This window comes from Nicotiana tabacum, chromosome 6, assembly GCF_000715075.1.
Source record: "Nicotiana tabacum cultivar K326 chromosome 6, ASM71507v2, whole genome shotgun sequence".
NCBI lineage: Eukaryota > Viridiplantae > Streptophyta > Magnoliopsida > Solanales > Solanaceae > Nicotiana > Nicotiana tabacum.
This window is the reverse complement of record NC_134085.1, coordinates 102,774,814-102,794,962: the sequence shown is the minus strand read 5'-3', so window position 1 is coordinate 102,794,962 and position 20,149 is coordinate 102,774,814. Positions and strand designations below refer to the sequence as shown.

The 20,149-nt window shown below is 39.7% G+C and overlaps 1 protein-coding gene across 1 annotated transcript; it reads left to right on the top strand.

The window, feature by feature from the left end:
* Nucleotides 1-16,030: 16,030 nt before the first annotated feature.
* On the top strand, nt 16,031-19,113 carry LOC107776634 (high mobility group B protein 7). Its single transcript, XM_016596545.2, has 7 exons — nt 16,031-16,355; nt 16,463-16,621; nt 16,952-17,039; nt 17,186-17,275; nt 18,278-18,322; nt 18,438-18,527; nt 18,644-19,113. The coding sequence occupies exons 1-6, from the start codon at nt 16,273-16,275 to the stop codon at nt 18,495-18,497; spliced, it is 525 nt and encodes a 174-aa protein (XP_016452031.1). The 5' UTR covers nt 16,031-16,272; the 3' UTR covers nt 18,498-18,527; nt 18,644-19,113.
* The last annotated feature ends 1,036 nt before the right edge of the window (nt 19,114-20,149 follow it).

The following is a 20,149-nucleotide window of genomic DNA, read 5'->3' as shown; positions in this document are numbered from 1 at the left end:
ACATAGACTTGAGGATGAGATCATCTTGACGTTAACATACTTACGCTATTTATAACAAACGATAAATAAGTATTATGAAGGATAAAGTGGAACACGGATTAAAGAAAACGAGTTTCGTTGAAAGTGGCCAATTTGGAATAAAATACGGGTCGAGCGATAATACCCAATAATTATGAACTAGTAACATGTAAGGTATCATATGACCATGGAAGCATAATATATAAAGTATATATGAAGTATTTTAAAGATAAATAGAATTTTAAGTAATTTGTGCTAATTTTTAAATTATGCGGGTAATTGATTAATTACAGGGTAACAGAACATTATCCAGTTAACTAATAAGTGGATAAAAATTAACAAAATCTCACTCCAAAAACGTGGCACAAATGCCACAAGTATAAGAATGACTCATAAGTCATCTAGGCCATGTAGCTACTTATAATCAAATTAAAATCTAACTAACATAAGACTTAAATCTAAGTCGTATCTATCATTCATTTTTAGGTTCCAATACATTAGAAGATCAGAAACTTCTCAAAAGATTCAAGGAAAACATTAAATACAGAAGGTCATCTTCGTTCCAAAAGAAACTTCAAAAAAGAGGATTTGCTAGAATAGTAGTAACGTGGAATTTTGTGGTTTTAAAAGAGTACAGTGCAATCTTCGTCAAAAATAGTATATGGAATTTTTTCTACTCCATGTATGTTATAAGACCCTCCCTTCTTTCTTTTGGCATGGTCCAAATTATACTGAAGAAACGAGCAAATACACGGTTTCCATAAAATTACTCTATTCATAGAAATAGTAGGGGTGTCTATATTCTTGAGTCCCCACGAAAAATATTTTTATCTTCTGTTCATGGGTCTCAGAATAATACACAGTTGAAAAAGTTTATCCGGAAGGAATATTGAGATTATTACATATTTTTCATGCATTTCACTCATTTATACATGTGCATTAACCCATGACCAGATGGCTTTATATACGCGTATATATGTAAATATATGTATATGGGATATGAGAAAAGGTTACGGCATTATATACGGACCACCACCTGATCAGCTGGTATATGTTGATGATGTTGCCCACAGTGGCCGAGATGATATGATGGAATGCCCTCAGTGGCTTGATGATATTATGTACACCCATACTTATGCATCGCATGACATTTGTACACACGTGCATAACATTATAAACGTTTCAGAATTTACAAAGTTATTCAGATTTAAAGATATGTTTCCTTATTCCATGTTTCATCTATGTCATTTACGTACTAATTTTCATGCCTTACATACTCAGTACATTTTTTGTATTGACGCATATTTCACAGGGCCTGCGTTTCATGCCCGTAGGTGCGATTAGGCAAGCTGGTGGTCCCCCTTTTTAGGATCCCTAATCAGCGAGAGTTGGCGTGCTCCACTTGATCCGGAGCTGCTTTTGATTTTGGTACGATACGTTTGTGTGTATATATATATATATGGGTATGATGTGGCTCAGTCCCGTCTTTGTACAGTTATGTTTCTATTAGAGGTCTGTAGGACAGTATGTCTAGTTGGGCTGTATGTGGCCTTGTCGGCCTTCAGTTTTGAATATATAGTTGTCTATAGTAGCCTTGTCGGCTCACCCACTATATCCTGCATGTATACGTACATATGCCTTATTGGCAGGTTTCCTTCATATATGTTATTTTCGTAATTCAGCAGATGTTATTTAGATTCATATCTTAGACGCATGCTTAGGGGTGATTGATAGGTAGGACTCAAGCACCCATCGCGGCCCATCGGTTTGGGTTGTGACAATAAAGACATGCTTAAAGACTAATTCACAAAGCAAGTTCGTTACTGTAAGAGCCTAAAGATATCCCCAGCAGAGTCGTCATGCTGTCGCGCCCCTTTTTTCCCAAAATCGAGTTTTCACATTTCTGGGACAACTCCTTTTTGAGAGGGTAGGGAATTGAAATTGAAAGAGTAGCCACCCAACGGATTAAGGTGTGTTAGGGCACCTAGAGCAGATAACTCATGTTACCAATTTACATCACTAGAAATCGGGTAAGGGCTCAAATTACCCTGTGGGGAAGGTGTTAGGCACCCCTCGAGGTCCACAATGGTGGGTCTCGGCCGAACTTAAATTAAGCGAATTAGTCTAAGGGGAAGAAAGCAATTGGGACAACTATTCAATTTATTTAAAATAGGAATAAGAGGGGAAGTCCTAAATTTTTTAGCCTATAGGATCATCCCGTGCAATACCTTGTAACTCCCTCAAGTCGGGGTGTTACTTATAGTACTTGGCGCACGGACTATCATCTACTTACTACCCAATTACTATCTTTAAGTTGTTACCTAAAGCTCTCTAGTCGATTCTAATTCGTTTCCTATGCATGCATTACCCGTCCCTTACCTATGGCCCTGGAGGTATTAGGACCTCTATTTGGGGTAGTTCTAGACTACACTTGGGTTACTCAAAAATGCAAAGACTAGGCGTCAAACAAAAACAAATAGGACCTTTAAACAAAGAGGCAAATAAGGGCTCACATTGACCTCCACACATAACAATAGATGCACGCAATTGACAAGCTTAATTTAAAGTCCTATAGGCAGGATATCTATGCCGGAAATAGTGATTCTCATAAGCAGTTTTATTAAGGCGAGTGTCAAGACCTATTGTTTGGCCTATTGATTTTATTCAGTGATATATCGGGGCACTTCAGACAGTAACGAATTACAATTTTGGATCCAGAATTATTATTAAACACATTGTTTAATTGATTTACTAAGGTGATTGCACCCAAAGCCAATTGACAGAACACTATGGGCGTGATATCTAATGTCGAACTGATTTTAACTCTATATGCATGATTTCTAATTACATTACTGACTTAAATCCTATAGGCATGATCTCTAGGTTAGAAATGATTTTAGTCTTGTAGGCATAGTATCTATTACTGAATTGATTTAAATCATATACGCACGATTTCTAGATTTGAAACCAGTTTTAGTCTTATAGACATGGTGTCTATTGAACAATAATACGGGCAGAAATGGTGCACATTGCCAGAAAGAAAAACAGTTAGATCAATACTGAGGTCCTATAGGCATGATTGCTAACTTATGTTTGTTGGACAAGTTAATACAACCTATAGGCAGGATTTCTAATATGCAAGCATAGTACATCACTCACACGATTTCAACAGAGATAAGGTAAAACAGGATTAACAAAGCAAATGAAACCCTATTGGCAGGATTTCTACCCGGATTGCCCAAAGAGAATAAAGACCCTTCCCAATTTTACTATATACCCCAGAATCTGTTTGTTACAAACTTATTACAGGCCAGAGTAAATGAATAAAGTACATAATAGTAGTAATATAAACTATAGGGAGCCTTCATTAAGCCCAACTGAACCTGGTAACCAGTCCTTCACACCAACCAACTTTGAGGCTCATTTCATAGGTATAACATAGCCAAAATATGAGTGATTCACTCATAGCACATATAGAACCAGGTTTCCAGTGTGTCAAAGTTCCCAAGGGCCTCAGGGACCCAGGGAAATGCTCATACCAGAACCATGTATTCAATAGGTGATCGCAAGAGATGGGTAACCAATTCCCAGTGTGTCAGAGTTCACATGAGTCTCATATGGACCCTGAGCAGTGCTCATACTAGGGTGGTTGAGAACATAAGGGACTAAGAGTGAGGTTTTAAAAATAAGCATATAAAAGGGAGTAGGGGCAGATTTCAAAACAGTTTGATTTCAGAAGAAACAAGGTTTAAAACACATAATTGCATTCCGAAAACAACAAAGTTTGCAAAGTACATAGTTTCAAACAGGTTAATTCAGAAGAGAGACTTAATTACACTAAGGGAGCATGCTGACATTTAAGACAACTATTGCTTAATCATAGAAATAACTTAGGCAAATCAGTCAGATCATCACATGACATATTAACAGGCAGGGCACATGAGTTAAGCAACAAATTAGGACAAATTAACTAATTACATGCTTGTAGAATCCTAAGAATGCAAGGTTCAAAACAGGTGCAGGATTAACAAACAGTGTGCCCGGACAAATTTAAACATTAAGATATACTTATAAGAGGATTCATATTATTCAAAATAGCTAATCTTAAACTAACAGTATTAACCATAAGATTAGAAGAGAGACATAGGAGCATAAAAAGTAGAATCATGCTAAAAGTAAGGTTCATGACATGTTGTTCAAGTAACACTGATTATGAAAAATATGGAGAATGAAACAACAAGGGATTAGGTCTTACCAGTTAAGCAAGAAAGCAAGTAGATATGCTACAACAGTTAAGTTCCAGAATCACTTGGCCTTGGCTTTCAGCCAGCCCAAAATCAGAGTAAAAGAATTAAGTTTTAGTGAGAGTATGAGAGTTCGAGTCTCTTCTAAAGGGAAGAGGGGAAAGGGTTTAAATAGTGTTCAATTAGGCAGACAAATAAGGGAATAAATTAAACATACACAAATAAGGAAAGAAAATAAATCCAGAATCAATTGAAGTTAGAGTTCAGTCAATTAACGCGTAATCAGTAAAGTACTACTTAGAATAAGGTAAGTATCATATAGAATGAATTATCAATCACCAAATAAGGTAAAGAAGTAAAGGAACAATGTAGAGTGAACAAAATAAGGAAAATATCAATACTATACGAGAAAGGAAAGAGTAAACGGAAGTTAGTAAAAGGTTTCAACCCTAATTTTTGGGTAAAACCATAAAATCAATAGAGATAAAAGGCAAGAGTCTCATGCTTCATAGGATGAACATAGACGGGAATATGTTTACAAAATACACAATTGAAACAGATCTGGCCCCAAAATAAAAAGGTTTGAAACTCTAATTTTAGGTAAGCCATAAAATCGATAAAAACAAAGGTAAAGAATCAAGTATTTTAGTAAAATGAACATAGACAGGGGTTATTCATAGGATCAAACCAAATCTCGTTCGATTAAAGAAGATTTGAAACCCTAAATTGGGTAACAAAAAATAAGCAAATTTATACGGAATAACATAAAAAAATAAGGTTAAAACCAATTTTGGGTTCGAATTGGAAAGATCTGAAAACCCTAACCTTAGGGTTAAGTAAGAATCCACAAGATATATTAAAATAGGTTAGAGTGAACACAAACGGAAATAATCAATAGGTTAGAGATTTTGAACCAGTTTTGGTTCGGATCTCTCTAGATTTGCTTGTCATTTTAGGCAAGCTATTCTGTAACACCAAAGAACGGGTAGCTAGTAAGAAAATAGGACCAAACAAGGTACGAAATCACACGGTGATTCCATTTCTAGGTTAGAATCAGATGGGAGTGAGTCGTTAGGGTTTTAGAAGAGAAAATAGGGGAGATGAGAGAGTTTGAGGGCGACGGAGTGGGTGAAATGGGGTTAAGGTTAGACTGGGTAAGATATAATTAAAAGGGGTTGGGGTGTTATGAGCTTTTGATCTTCAGAGATCAACGGCTGTGATTTTAAAAAAGGAATTAGATCGGGTTTTTAACGGGTATGGGTCTAGGTTAATAGGTACTTGGGTATTGGGTATTAGGGTATTGGGCTGATGTATTGGGCTGGGGTAATGGGTAGTGTATAGGTCCGAAATTAATTAAGAAAAAGGACTAGATTTTAAATACACAATTAAATCAGCAAATAATTTATAAAAATAATTAATAAATAGTAAAAATGTCATTTTGTGCATGAAAATGATTTAAAATAATTACTTAACATTATAAAAATATAAAAAATTATTTTCGTATAAATAATGTAATTATGCATAATATATGGGTTATTACTAGAAAATATGCAATTTTAGACTAAGGGTGCAAAATACAATTATAATAAGTATATATAAAATATTCAAAGCTTAATATGATAATAAATCATTATAAAATTATTTGCGATGCAATTAAAAAATCCTTAAAAATTATGGAAAATTATGGAAAAATACTTGATGATGCTCATGCACTATTTTGAAGGTATCTATGTATATTTAAAAATATATAAGGGAAAAATTGGGTATCAACAAGTATTATTTAACAAGTTTGGGGAAACCTTAGGGAGCCATGATTTGGTATCATAACTTTCCCCCGAACTCCATCGATTCGTTTGCCATGTTGGTAGATGCCTTCGTAAAAACACACGACGGGGCCATAAAGGTGGCAACAAGGAAATCAGATGTTTTTAAGATAAGGAAAAGGAACGATGAGATGCTAAGGGAATTCGTATCCCGGTTTCAGATGGAGTGAATGGAATTACCACCGGCTCGGATGATTGGTCAGTACAAGCTTTTATGTAGGGTTTGAACGAGTGGAGTTCCATCGCGTCTTGACAATTAAAGCAGAATCTGATCAAGTATCCAGCTGTGACGTGGTCAGACGTACATAATCGTTACCAATCGAAGATCAGGGTCAAGACGACCAGTTGGGAGCCCCTCGGGTTTAGTTCATCATAATAGATTGGCAGCTAAGCCCTTGAGGGATACAGACATGGAATCAAGATTAAACAATGAACAGTATCAGCCTTATGTCGATCAGAGAAACAGTGGTTTGGAGCGCAACTCTCCTCGGAATGATCGAAGAAATGACCGAGGTCAAAGATCTCGGGAACTCATAAGTAAGAATGGATTTGATAAACATATCGATCTCGTGGAAGCATCTCGATTGTCGGAGTATAATTTCAGTGTAGATGCATCGGGGATCGTATCAGCTATTGGAAGAATCAAGGACACCAAGTGGCCCAGGCCTATACAAACCAATCCTTCTCAAAGGAATCTGAACTTGATGTGTAAGTATCATGGCACACATGGTCATAGGACCGAAGACTGCAGGCAGCTGAGGGAAGAAGTAGCTCGATTGTTCAACGAGGGTCATCTTCGAGAATTTCTCAGTGATCGAGCTAAGAACCACTTCAGGGAAAGGGATGCAAACAGAAAAACTAAGCAGGAAGAACCGCAACATGTAATTCATATGATCGTTGGTGGTGTTGGTGTTCCACAAGGGCCTATATTCAAACGCACCAAGGTGTCGATCACCAGAGAAAAATGAACTCGGAGCTATGTACCTGAGGGCGTCCTATCATTCAATGGCGAGGAAGCAGGAGGCATATCTCAGCCGCATAATGACGCCCTGGTAATTTCTATTTTGTTAAATAAAGTTCAAGTTAAACGTGTTCTAGTAGATCCAGGTAGTTCAGCAAACATAATCAGGTCAAGGGTCGTAGAGCAGCTCGGTCTGCAAGACCAAATTGTACCAGCATCCCGAGTCCTAAATGGTTTCAACATGGAAAGCGAAACAACTAAGGGGGAGATAATCTTACCGGTGAATGTGGCCGTAACCATTCAAGATAAGAAATTCCATGTCATCGAAGGTGACATGAGATACAATGCACTACTCGGGAGGCCATGAATTCACAACATGAGGGTCGTACCTTCGACCCTTCATCAAATGATGAAATTCCTAACAATGGATGGAGTAAAAATACTTTACGGAGAACAACATGCTGCAAAAGAGATGTTTGCGGTCAGGTGGTGACTCCGGCACCAATGATTTAGACCTCGAAAAAATCGAGCACCAAAGATATGCAGACGGCCAAATAGCAATCACTAGCCCCAGCCTCGACCGAATCAGAAGAACAGGTAACCGAAGAATAAGAATAGGAGGATTTCCTTGTTCCTCAAACCTTTGTTGTTCCCGAAGAGTCAGATACAACCAAGTCAACGGTCGAGGAACTGGAATAGGTTATACTTATCGAGTACATGCCCGAGAAAAGGTATACTTAGGAACGGGGTTAACCCTTGAACTCAGGAAAAAACTCATTTAATTTCTTATCAGTAATATGGATTATATTGCTTGGTCCCATTTAGATATGACAGGGATCCCACCGGAAATAACAACACACCATCTAAGCATCGACCCCAGGTTCAAATCGGTGAAACAAAAGAGAAGGCCCTAGTCCGAGGTAAAGCATGCATTCATAAAGGAAGAGGTAACCAAACTTCTTAAAATAGGGTTCATTTGGGAAGTAAAATACCCCGAGTGGTTAGCCAACTTGGTCGTAGTTCCTAAAAAGGGAAACAAACTTAGAATGTGCGTAGATTATAAAGATTTAAACAAGGCATGCCCAAAAGATTCTTTTCCATTGCCTAATATCGATCGCATGATCGATGCCATGGCCAGCCACGAGATCCTAACCTTTCTCGATGCCTACTCCAGGTATAATCAAATTCGGATGAACCCGGAGGACCAAGAGAAGACCTTGTTTATCACTAAGTTTGGAACAAATTGTTACAATGTAATGCCCTTCGGACTAAAAAATGCTGGAGCTACATATCAACGCCTAGTTAACAAGATGTTCGAGGAACAGATAGGAAAATCGATGGAGGTTTACATTGACGATATGTTAGTTAAGTTCCTACGTGCAGAGGACCATTTAACTCATTTGCATGAAACATTCAAAATCTTGAGGAGGTACAACATGAAGCTTAACTCGGAAAAATGTGCCTTCGGAGTTGGCTCGAGCAAGTTCCTCGTCTTTATGGTATCTAATCGGGGAATTGAGATCAACCCCGATAAGATAAAGGCCATCAAAGATATCACCATCGTGGATAGTGTGAAAGTAGTGCAAAGACTAACAGGATGAATAGCCGCCTTGGGTCGATTCATTTCAAGGTCATCAGATCGAAGTCATAGGTTCTTTTCCTTGCTCAAAAAGAAAAAGGACTTTGCATGGGTACTATATCGAATATCAACCCCGAACGGCTATCAAGTCCCAAATCTTGGCTGACTTCGTGGCCGATTTTACGCCAACCCTCGTACCCGAAGTAGAAAAAGAACTTATGCTAGGATCGGGTACATCATCAGGGGTATGGACCCTTTTCACGGATGGTGCCTCGAATGTGAAAGGGTCTGGGCTCGGCATTGTTTTGAAGCCACCCACAGGGAGTACTATCAGGCAATCTATCAAAACTTCTAGATTAACTAACATTTAATCCAAGTATGAGGCCATGATTATAGGTCTCGAAGTAGCTAAGAGCTTGGGGGCAGAAGTCATTGAAGCCAAATGCGGCTCTCTATTGGTGATGAACCAAGTGAACAAAAGCTTCGAAGTTCGAGAGGATAGAATACAGAGGTACTTGGACAAATTATAGGCGACGTTGCACCGCTTCAAGGAATGGACCCTGGATCATGTGCCTCGAGAGCAAAACAGTAAGACTGATGCGTTTGCAAATCTGGGATCATCAGTTGAAGAAGACGACATTATCCCAGGAACTGTCATCTAGTTATCGAGATCCGTGGTCGAGGAGGGTCATGCCGAAATAAATTCTACAAGCTTACTTGGGATTGGAGAAATAAGTATATCGATTATTTGAAAAATGGAAAGCTCCCATCGGATCATAAAGAGTCGAGAGCTCTACGAACCAAGGCTGCTAGGTTCACATTGGATGGAGATGGAACATTGTATATGAGGACTTTCGCTGGACCGTTGGTGGTGTGTTTGGGGCCGGGGGATACCGATTATGTTCTACGAGAAATCGATGAAGGTACTTGTGGGAATCACTCCGGCGCCGAGTCTTTGATTCGCAAAATTATCAAAGCCAGGGAATTACTGGGATAACATGGAAAAAAACACTAAGGAGTTTGTTAAAAAGTGTGATAAATGCCAAAGTTTCGCGCCAATGATTCATCAGCCCGGAGAGCAACTACACTCAGTCCTGTCCCCGTAGCCTTTCATGAAATGGGTAATGGACATAGTCGTCCCTCTACTAACGGCCACAAGTAAAGCTAAATTCATTTTGTTTATGACTGGCTATTTTTCTAAATGGGTGAAAGCACAGGCCTTCGAAAAGGTCAGAGAAAAGGAAGTTGTTGACTTCATCTGGGACCATATCATATATCGATTCGGGATACCTGCCAAGATTGTATGTGACAATGGAAAGCAATTCATCGGCAACAAGGTAACGGAGTTCCTCGATGCACACAAAATAAAGAGGATCTTATCAATACCGTACCACCCGATCGGGAACGGACAGGCCGAGTTAACAAATAAAACTATCATTCAAAATCTAAAGAAAAGGTTGGACGATGCAAAAGGAAAATGGAAAGAAGTTCTACCCGAGGTCCTTTGGGCATATAGAACAACATCGAAGTCTAGAACGGGGTCTACTCCAATCTCTTTAGTATATGTCTCCGAGGCATTAATCCCGGTCGAGATCGGAGAACTCAGCGCCAGGTTTCGACATGCATCGGAGGAGTCAAATCACGAGGCCATGAATACTAGCCTCGATCTATTAGATGAAAAACGAGAAGCCGCACTTATTTGGATGGCCGCGCAGAAACAAAGAATCAAGAGATACTGTAATAGAAGGACCAACCTTCAACACTTTGGAATTGGGGACTTAGTTCTACGGAAAGTCACCCTCAAGACTCGAGATACGAATAAAGGGAAACTAGACCCAAATTGGAAAGGTCTGTACCGAGTCGTCGGAGTTGTCGGTAAAGGATCTTAAAAACTTGGCACGATCGAGGGCGAACAACTGCCGAACAATTGAACGTGTCACTACTCAAACGATACTACTGCTAAGGTATGACTTTCTCCTTTTGTCCATCTAAATTTAAAACTAACTCATTGTAGGTGTTTGATCGAGGACATCGAAGGAACCCTTTTTTATACGAAAACCTTAGGTTTTAAAGTACGCGTTGCACTCTTTTTCCCTTAGATCGAATTTTGTCCCAAATGGGTTTTACCGGTGAGGTTTTTAACGAGGCAACAACTATGTGATACCTAAGGAGAACTCAACAATATCTAAGGGTTCTTTTCAATCAACCTCGAATACTGGGGGGCATCTCCCTCGGAGATTATATTTTCGAGGAAAATACTTCACGCCAAAGAGGGCCTCGATAGGAAAACTTTGTAATGGACCAAACGGTCAGATGAACCATGTCCATATAGAATATTCGAGCCCTACGACAAAACATGAACGCATGTATCAAATTATTCAAAGAAGCATTCTTTCTATATCAAAAAACACTTTGTGTCTCAAAGAAATTTGCTACTATACGAACATCATACTTATGATTTTGCAAGAAATGGCTCAAGGGCCAAAACGCGAATACACCTCAAATACTCAGGGACTGACAGTCAATGCATTCGAGTCATCTAAACTCGAATTCATAAGACCTCAAAGAGGCATCCCCTCAACATAAAGGCCAAGGCCATGATACTCGGGGACTAACCTTTTGAACAAGTTCAAAGGGTTATCGGGAAACAAGTCCAAAAGGCATACCCGAAGGCTACGACCATATTAAAGGTTACGGCTAAAATAATACGGCTCGAAGACGTCCAACTTCCACCATAAGTTAAAGGCCTTCAAATACTTTGAAAAATTGATTAAACTAGGCTACCCCCGGTAAAAGTAAAAAGGGCTTCAATAAAGTCAGCCTTTGAAAAAAGCCTCAAAAGGTATTCAATTATCGTAACACAAACTGATTACAAATGAGGTTCCGATCGATCGAACCTTCAAAAAACCCAACATGTACAAAAAACACATGCTAAGTCATAAATAAATTTTAAATAAGTCTTTTAGCCGAAAAAAGAGAAATATTATAGCCGTCTTAGAGGCCGAAGTGGCCCAACTTAAAGAGCCTAAGGGCCAACCTAAAAGAGCCTAAGGGCCGAAGCATGCGGAGTTCGAGATCTTACTCTCACTCAACTCGGACTCAAGAGTCCCATCATCCTGAGCTCGCATCAAATCGACTTAAACATAGCTTGAAGATTAACAAAAAACCTTAAGAGGTATTCTACTATAAGTTTGAAGATCGACCATTGTTCACTAAAAAACCCAAGGGTTTGTTATATTCTGAGCTCGAGCCAGTGTTCACTTGATCATTAGGATTATAACATCAAAGATTTTCACAAGCAAAGATGAAGCAAAATTCAATACAAATCGGAGACAAAGTGAAAAGAAAGGGAAATTCATTGTATTCATAAAGAGTATTTATATTTCCCACAAAGGGCCTTACACAAAAACAAAAACAAAAGAACCTGATCTACTTTCGAAGCCACACCCTCGGGAACAACATCTTTGGGGGCCATATCCTCCAGAGCTGCATCCTTGGGAGTCGCATCGTCGGGATCCTCCTCCTAGGGGACTCCATCCTCATCTCCCCCGCCCTTAGAACCATTGATGGAATCTTTATCATCGGAAAAAACAAGGAACCTGGCATCGGTTTCCATCGCCCTTGTTTGAGCTATCTCTTCAGTGAGGTCAAAACCTCAGATGTGGATCTCTTCAAGGGTCTTCCTCCGAGATTGGTACTTGGCCAGATCGTTGCTCTGTTTTTCCCGGTCAGAGGCCTCCCTAGCTCTGCTTGAACAACCTCGGCATCCCTTAAGTACATGACGATGGTTTTATCGGTCGTAGCCTTCGTCCTCTCCACTTCGGCCCTGGCTTCAACAACCTCTGCCCCGGCTTCAACAACCTCTGCCCCGGCTTCGACGAGCTTGACCTTGAGCTCCTCGATATTCTTAGCCTAAGCTAGATTTTTCACTTTAATACCCCGGAGCTGGGTCTCAGCCGAGGCCAGTTGGGCTATAGCGGCCTTTTTATCAGCAACAAGCCAATCCATGTTCTCCTTCCATCGGTTGCAGTCAGCTTTAACATGATCAACCTCGCCCCGAAGCTGCCTGATCACTCTAATTTTTGCTGCAACTGAGACAGTGAAGTGTTAGCCTCCACAGTAAGGCCAAGAAGACCATACTCTTTCAAAATCACGATTACCTGCTTGTCTAGCTCGTCCTCGTTTTTATGGGCTTTGGCCAAATTAGTTCGAAGGTCCTTGATCTCCTCCCCTTTTTGGCTGCAAAGGAGCCTTAGGGCCTTCTCTTCATCCGAAGACTTCTTGAGTTCAGCCTCACATTGGCTCAGCTCGGCTTTGAACTTAGTAATGGCCTCCACAAAAACAAAAAGATGTCATCAACACAGAAGGAGAAGAAAACAATGAATTTTTTGCAACAACAAAAATTAGTGCTCACCCGAGAGAAGAGACGCTGAGCCTCTGCAAAGAGGGTAGATGCATCATTGAGGTCGGATCGGGCGTATGTAGAGCTTTAGCGTCTTTTATTGCCTCATCGGAATAAGATGGTAGAGAAGGGGAATGACCTATTGTCACAACCCCGAGCTCCTCACTTGAGGCATTCTGATTAGCTTCAAAATTTTTGGTACTTATCCCCTCCGGTGTACTTGTTGAAGGTGAGGGAATGATCCTGATCTCCGAGGACTCAGGGGCTTTGCCCGAGTCTTTCTTTGGAGTTCCCTCACCACAAGGCGAGGTCTCTGATTTGGAGGGCTTGGCGGCCTCGGCCGGCTTCCTAGTTCGGGGCACCAACGCCGATTCTTCACCCTCGTTTTCTTCATCATCCAGGAATTGGTGGGCCGAATCTATGTCCACATGAATAAATTTCTTCCTTAGCCTTCAAGCATAGGCTTTCTTGTCTTGGGGATCTTCAGGCTTCGAAGCCCTTTTTCTCTTGTTGTCTTTCCTCGTTTTTGGAATCGGGGACTCGGTCTCTTTCCCGGGCGGGGCCGGCCTCATTTCAGAGACATTTCCAATGCCTGCATAGATAAGCGTAAATGTGGAAAATATCTTCAAAAAAGTAAAGCATCAGAAAAAATAGGAGAAGAACTAACCGTGGTGTTTGGACTCCCATTTGCCCATAGATAAATCACGCCATTTGCGCTCGTCATATGAGGAGGTTGCAGCTATTTTTCGGGCCCAGTCCTCGAGATTGGTGACCGTATGGGGTATCCAAGTAATAGCTGCAAAAAAGGTAAAGGCATTATGAAACTCGGAAAAGGAATATGAGAGGATATTTGGAAAGGGACGTCACTTACGTTTAAAGTTCCATTTCTCCGGGAATGACATTTTCTCCCTAGGGATGACATCTGAGGTCCTCACTTTGACGAACCGACTCATCCATCCTCAATCGTTGTCCTCATCATTACTAGAAAAGAAGGTTTTGCTTGATCGACGTTGAAGCTTGATCAGCCCTCAAACAGCTGAGGCCAATATAGCCGAATGAGATGGTTGAGGGTAAAATTTAATCCCCCGGCCTTGCTGGAGAAGTAGCGCAGCATGATCACGATGCGCCAAAAGGAGGGATGGATCTGGCCGAGAGTAACCTCGTACCTTTTACAGAAGTCAATCACAACTGGATCAAGGGGACCCGGTGTGAAGGGGTAAGTATAAACACTTAAGAACCCCTCCACGTGTGTAGTGATGCTCTCCTCAGGGTCGGGGATCTATACAACGACCTCGTCTCCCCAACTGCAGTCCTTCTTCATGGCCTTAAGATGCTTCTTCGATATCGAACTAATATATCGAGATACATGTTCGCATAAGCCTGGGATATTGGGGGGATTTTCGATATTGAAATCCTTCTTTATCACATAGGGGCCGAGAATGATTTCGTGAAGGGCCAGCGCCACAAGTTTGGCCGGCCAGGAAGAAGAAGAAGAAGAAGAAGAAGAAGAAGAAGAAGAAGAAGAAGATGCCTTCTATTTTTGAGGGACTGTTTTAGAAGTTTTGGCCATGGGTTTAAGCTAAGAGATGCAGAAGATAGCAGAGCGTGGTGTCTTCTAGGAGCTTGGCATTTTCCGGCACTTAAAGGGCAGTGGAAGCAGATGATGAGAGAAAGAGATGAAGAGGAAGGGGATCAGAGTGAATGCAATGAAGCGGTAAAGTTCTTAATTCAAAGGAGGAGCCCCGTATTTATAGATAAGCGGCAATGGTTCGGCGGCGCTAGTGGCCGACCATTACTGGCATGCATTTAATGTTTTTGGGAAGTGAACCGATGGGACGTTTCGATCACTTCGATCACCTATGTCACGAGGATGACGTCAACATCAAGGGCTCCGAAAATCGAGGTTCAAATCGTTTCTTATCATTTTACTCTAAGAAACGTGGGGACTATCTGTATATGGTAAAATCATGTGCCCCCTATTTTGTAGGTTCAAGAGCTCGCATCGAGGAACAAAAGGCTCGAATCAATGGGTAAGCTCAGTATGGACCGGGTTCGAGGGTAGAACGTAAGGGTCAAAGATCAGAGCGCACGACGAGTACCAAAGCCAAGTATGACCAACCCTAAGATAGAGTCGTTATGAGTTTGTTATAGAAGAACAAGATTCCCGCCACGTCCCTAAGATCGTGGCGTAAATTCCGAAATTTATTCGTACGACCTAGTACGAATCCACACTAGGCGGTTAGACAGCTGTCCCGATAAGATTCTTTACTGTAAATAAAAATGTACCTTATTTAGGGTTCCCCTATTATATAAAGGGGACCCCAATCATTTGTAAACATCATCTAATCATTGGAAAAGAATATACTCTCTTACTTTTTCGCTCATTGTTCATCAGAATTGTCCTTTAGCTTTATTATTCTTGTTTTATTGTTCTTGGTCCATCTCGAGGTCACTTTGGCTTGGGGTCGATACTGCCTAGCAACACTGGTTTGATTTACTCATTTCTTTCATTTATATGCTATACTTCTTGATTATTAATTAGTATTAGACTAATCACATATCTTTAAAACCACAAATCAAATTTAATTGTTACTATTTTCGAGGTAAACAGGCTTGCTTAACGACTGCTCGTTGTTGGGCTTTGGTCGACCTCGTCCTGGCCGCCCAAATCGAAACACAGTCTTCTCACTCAACGATCTTCCCACGCCTAATTTCCTAAGCCGAATTTTGACCCATATAGTGAGTAATGAGTACTAGCTAAAATAAAGATAAAATTTATACTAAAATCATAGAATTATCAAATATCATATAGAGTGTGAGATTATCTATAATAAGAATTTGAACTAAACGACCCCACTTACCCAAGATCACGCAGCTTCACTTTTTACGTGTCATTTCCATATAGGTCCGTACAATCCCCATTTTTGAGTCATCGCGGGAAATCTTTGACCTTTTTCTAAAAGGCGCTTCAATTTCATTATAGACACTTTTCAAGTCCCCGCCTGCACCACTTATTAGAAATGCCTGCACCACTTATTAGAAAATCCCCTCGTCCCGCTAAAATGTACCCCTAATTAATGGGGACGTGTCCCTCCACTCCTTAATTACTACTCCCCTAAGCATTAAGCAAAGGCGTTATCCTACACCCAGGCGCATGTTAGTCTAAATTTTGGCCCTTATAGCCATATTAGTGGCAATTTCAATCTTCCATTAAAATCGAAGTTAAGAGGTTGGCTTTGGATTCAATGGTGTATCAAGCTAGAACAAGGAAAAGGGTCCACGGTATCCAAATACGTCGTGGTCCCGACGGCAGTGCCTTTCAAAAATGGTATTCTTTCCCTTTCTTTTCTTTGCTTCCCCCACTTTACTCCGACTTCTAATCTATATGGGGTTCTTAAATGTGTATCTATTAATGCGAGTATTTATACATCGCAGTGAAATATGTGGCATTTCAGTGGCTGTCGCATTGGCTGACATGCACGAATGTGAACCCAGAAAGGATATTAAGAAATTGAAATGCGGACCCAGGAGCGTAAGCGTTGTTAAGGAGCAGAGGAAAATTGACCAACCCAGATCAGCTTTTCGAGTTTTCATGTAAGTTCGCTCTTATTCCTCTGTTTAGTAACTCTCAATCGTATTTATGAGTTTAGCTCTGCCTGTTTAATATATTCAGTGCGTGCCAAATCTTACATTAAAAAACCATATTACCTAGTGGGAGATATTTCATATTAATAAAATCATGGTCTTAAGTTGGTCATGGACTCATTTTGTGAAGCAGGATTTTCGCTAAAAGTGTTCAAGATTTAAGCAGTAATATTTGACCTATATATACAATATAATTCTCCCGGTTAATGGTGTTCAGCTGCCCACTCTTTGCTCGTTGTAGCTCCGCCCTTCCATGGCCTCATGTGTTTGGTATTGCAGGGAGGAACTTGTGAAGACAAACATGGACGGGAATGAGTTAGAAGTGGATAAGAAAGGTTTTGAGACATGGAAAAATATGACCCGTGAGGTAGTTTATTTAGTACTTTTAGCCGTTTCTGTTTGAACTATTGTCCATATTCTATAATCACACATCGCTAGCTAATCATTGTCCATCATCATTTGTTCATTGAAGTGTTTACTTTTGTGGTTGACAAACTCCTTTATTTATTTCAGGAGAGGTTCTTGTACTTCATGAAAGCCGATAAAATTAATCTTGCATACTTGAAGCTTTTGCGCAGAGAGGAGAATGATATGCAATGGAGGGTAATCAGCATTTTACATTTCTTTGTAATGCTGCTATTGCATATTCCTTGGATGATCATTGATTGCCACTCTTCATATTGTGCTCCTAAATGGACTCTGCTGGCTAGTGATGCATTTTTGAATAAAAATATTGCCTTGTTTGTATAGTACAGGGCTAAATGTCCTTCGAAAATTCCCAAATTTCAGCCTTGATTGAATTTCTTATGTTTTTTTGAACTGAAAATTCTTTCTCTTTTAGGAAGTTGCACGCTTTTTGCTTCAGGGAATGCAAACATGATAAAATTACATTTTTTGTTACCCAGTAATTTCTAGGAGAGGGCATTGATTTCTAATTGACATTAGATAAACAATCGAATCATGTCAATGATAAACATAGTTCATATTCCAAAATTGTGTTCATCCTCCCCATTATCTGCAATTTTATTAGTCTCTCGAGCAAACATACTGGTATCTCTTGCGAATACACATTTGCCTAAGATCATGATCTAATTGAACATTTCTGCCTCTAGCTTTCCAACTAGAAACTCAATTACTGATTCTTATATCTGCTGAAGGCATCCGGAGACTTAATGGTACTTCAACGGTGGAAGTTTTACATCTAGAGCTCATCATGCTCTTTTATGTATTTAGTTTCTCTCTCTACATTATTTCCTTGTAATTTTTTAAAAAATTTGATACTATGATCTACTTAATAAGTAATTATTTCCTTAAGGATAATGCTTTTGGTTTTTTATCTTTCTGATTCCTCATTGATGCTTTACTTTGAAAAACAAGTTTCTGGATACTGTAAATGACAGTAGCTTCTTATATCTCCTGAATCTATCAGGATATTTATATGTCTTTAATTTTTGAAAGGTTTCTTCTGTGGCATGCTTGATGAATAATAAGTTAGTTTGTCTGCGATAATGCATTTGGTCCCTCTTATCTTTTGCATTCCTCAATTAGATGTTTAACTTTCAAGTACAAGTTTTAGAATACTGTAAATGATGTTTGCATCTATAGGCGGACGACGAGGCGGATTCAGCTGAAGTTGGCAAGTACGATTGGGTACGTTCCTTTGCCTCTAGTTTCCTCTAGATTTTTGGTTTTAGCTGATTTCTTTTCCATATTGAATCACAATGATGATGCACATATCGCTGACTTGCTGTCTTCTTATTAGCAGAATTATGAATATGATGATTATTATGATTCTGAATCTTCTGGGGATTTGATTCTGGCCTGAGACAAGAAGAGCTTTGACACCACTGAGAGGGTAGCGATTCTATTTCTCGCTTATTTTTGTTTGCTTGTATTTGAATTTAGAGTGTGTAATAATGGGCTCCTAATACCACAATGCAACTCTTCTTCTCTTTTTCTTCCATGAAACAGGAAGGTTTGTTTCCATGGATGGCTGGTATAAAATCTTGAGGATTGAACATCATTTTGAGGGCTCCATGCTTTTGTCCATGTTTGAATTGATGGAGCCTTTATGTCAACGGCTGGCATCTGTTTTTGTGCAGAAGCCTTGCCCATTCCTACCTTATTGGAGGAAAGTCAGGTTGGTTGGCTATTTGTTACTATAGGAGTTAGGATAGTGAACATCCAGATACATTTTCTTAGACAATCACCAGTGATACATATCTTGAGATCAGCCAGGAGCCTTGTATAGGATTTATTTTAGTTAAGGTTCGCGCTTGATTTGTAGGCTTCGTCATTCTGGAATAGGGCCTGTGTACAGTCTATTATGAAATGTGCATGTTAATTTGATGTTTTTGTATTTGAAGATGACTGGATGATCATTCTCTACCGAATAGGAAATATTGAAAACGCCTTAATACTACCAAATTGAAGTGGTGCTTTCCTTGCTTAAAGCGATGAAGTGATATGAAGTGATGGGGGTGGGGGTCGGGGGTTACACTTCACGGATGAAGCCAGAGAAGTGTGCTTTTGTTGTCTATTCTTTGAATCTCAACTTTGAACAATTGGACTAATATCAGCGCTGAAATTAGTTATTTTAGTTACAATTTTATTATTATAGTACTTGATAAAATCCACCATTAGAGGGTGGAGAATTGAGATTGAGGTTGAATCGAAGAAGGGAGAAGAAGAAGATTCTGGAAGAAAATGATCTTCAATTACAGAGCAAAAAGGAATACAATGCCTAATCAGCCTTTTATCACTGTACATGTAGGATATATATAATTATTTCCTAACACTAACTAATTAACTAACTTGCTATTATACACAGCTGTCACCTAATTGACTTTGTCATCCTTCAAGCTTTCAGCTGTGCAACTGTCACCACCTGTCACTTTAACCATCTCAACACCCCCCTTCAAGCTAGGTGCCATGAAAATGTTCAAAACACCTAGCTTGCACATCAAATGGTGATGTTGAACACTTGCAAGACCCTTAGTCAACAAATCTGCTGCCTGTTCTTCTGTAGGAACATACATAGTTTGAATCGATCCCTCATGTACCTTTTCTCTTATAAAATGACAATCAATCTCTATATATTTAGTTCGTTCATGAAATACTGGATTGCTTGCTATCTGCATTGCTGCTTTACTATCAGTGAAAAACTGAATTGAAGTAGGCAATTCAACTCCCAGCTCCTTGAAAACTCCTAGCAACCAAATTAATTCTGACACTGTTAATGCCATGCTCCTATACTCTGATTCTGCTGAACTTCTTGCTGCTGAACTTCTGTACTTTGCTTTTTTGACTTCCATGAGATTAAGGACTTCCCAAATTTCACCAAGTAACCTGTTACTGATTTTCTTGAATTTGGACAGCTTGCCCAATCTGCATCACAGTATGCTCTTAGAGTCATATCACCGTCTGCACTCATTAGAATGCCCAATCCTGGCTCATTCTTCAGGTATCTTACTAATC

What these genes read in the sequence shown, in the direction of transcription:
- LOC107776634 (XM_016596545.2), top strand. Translation starts at nt 16,273, where the DNA reads ATGGTGTATCAAGCTAGAACAAGGAAAAGGGTCCACGGTATCCAAATA. An exon ending in GGCAGTGCCTTTCAAAAATG is followed by an intron (nt 16,356 to 16,462) that starts GTATTCTTTCCC and finishes TATACATCGCAG; the next exon opens with TGAAATATGTGGCATTTCAG. An exon ending in AGAATGATATGCAATGGAGG is followed by an intron (nt 17,276 to 18,277) that starts GTAATCAGCATT and finishes TTGCATCTATAG; the next exon opens with GCGGACGACGAGGCGGATTC.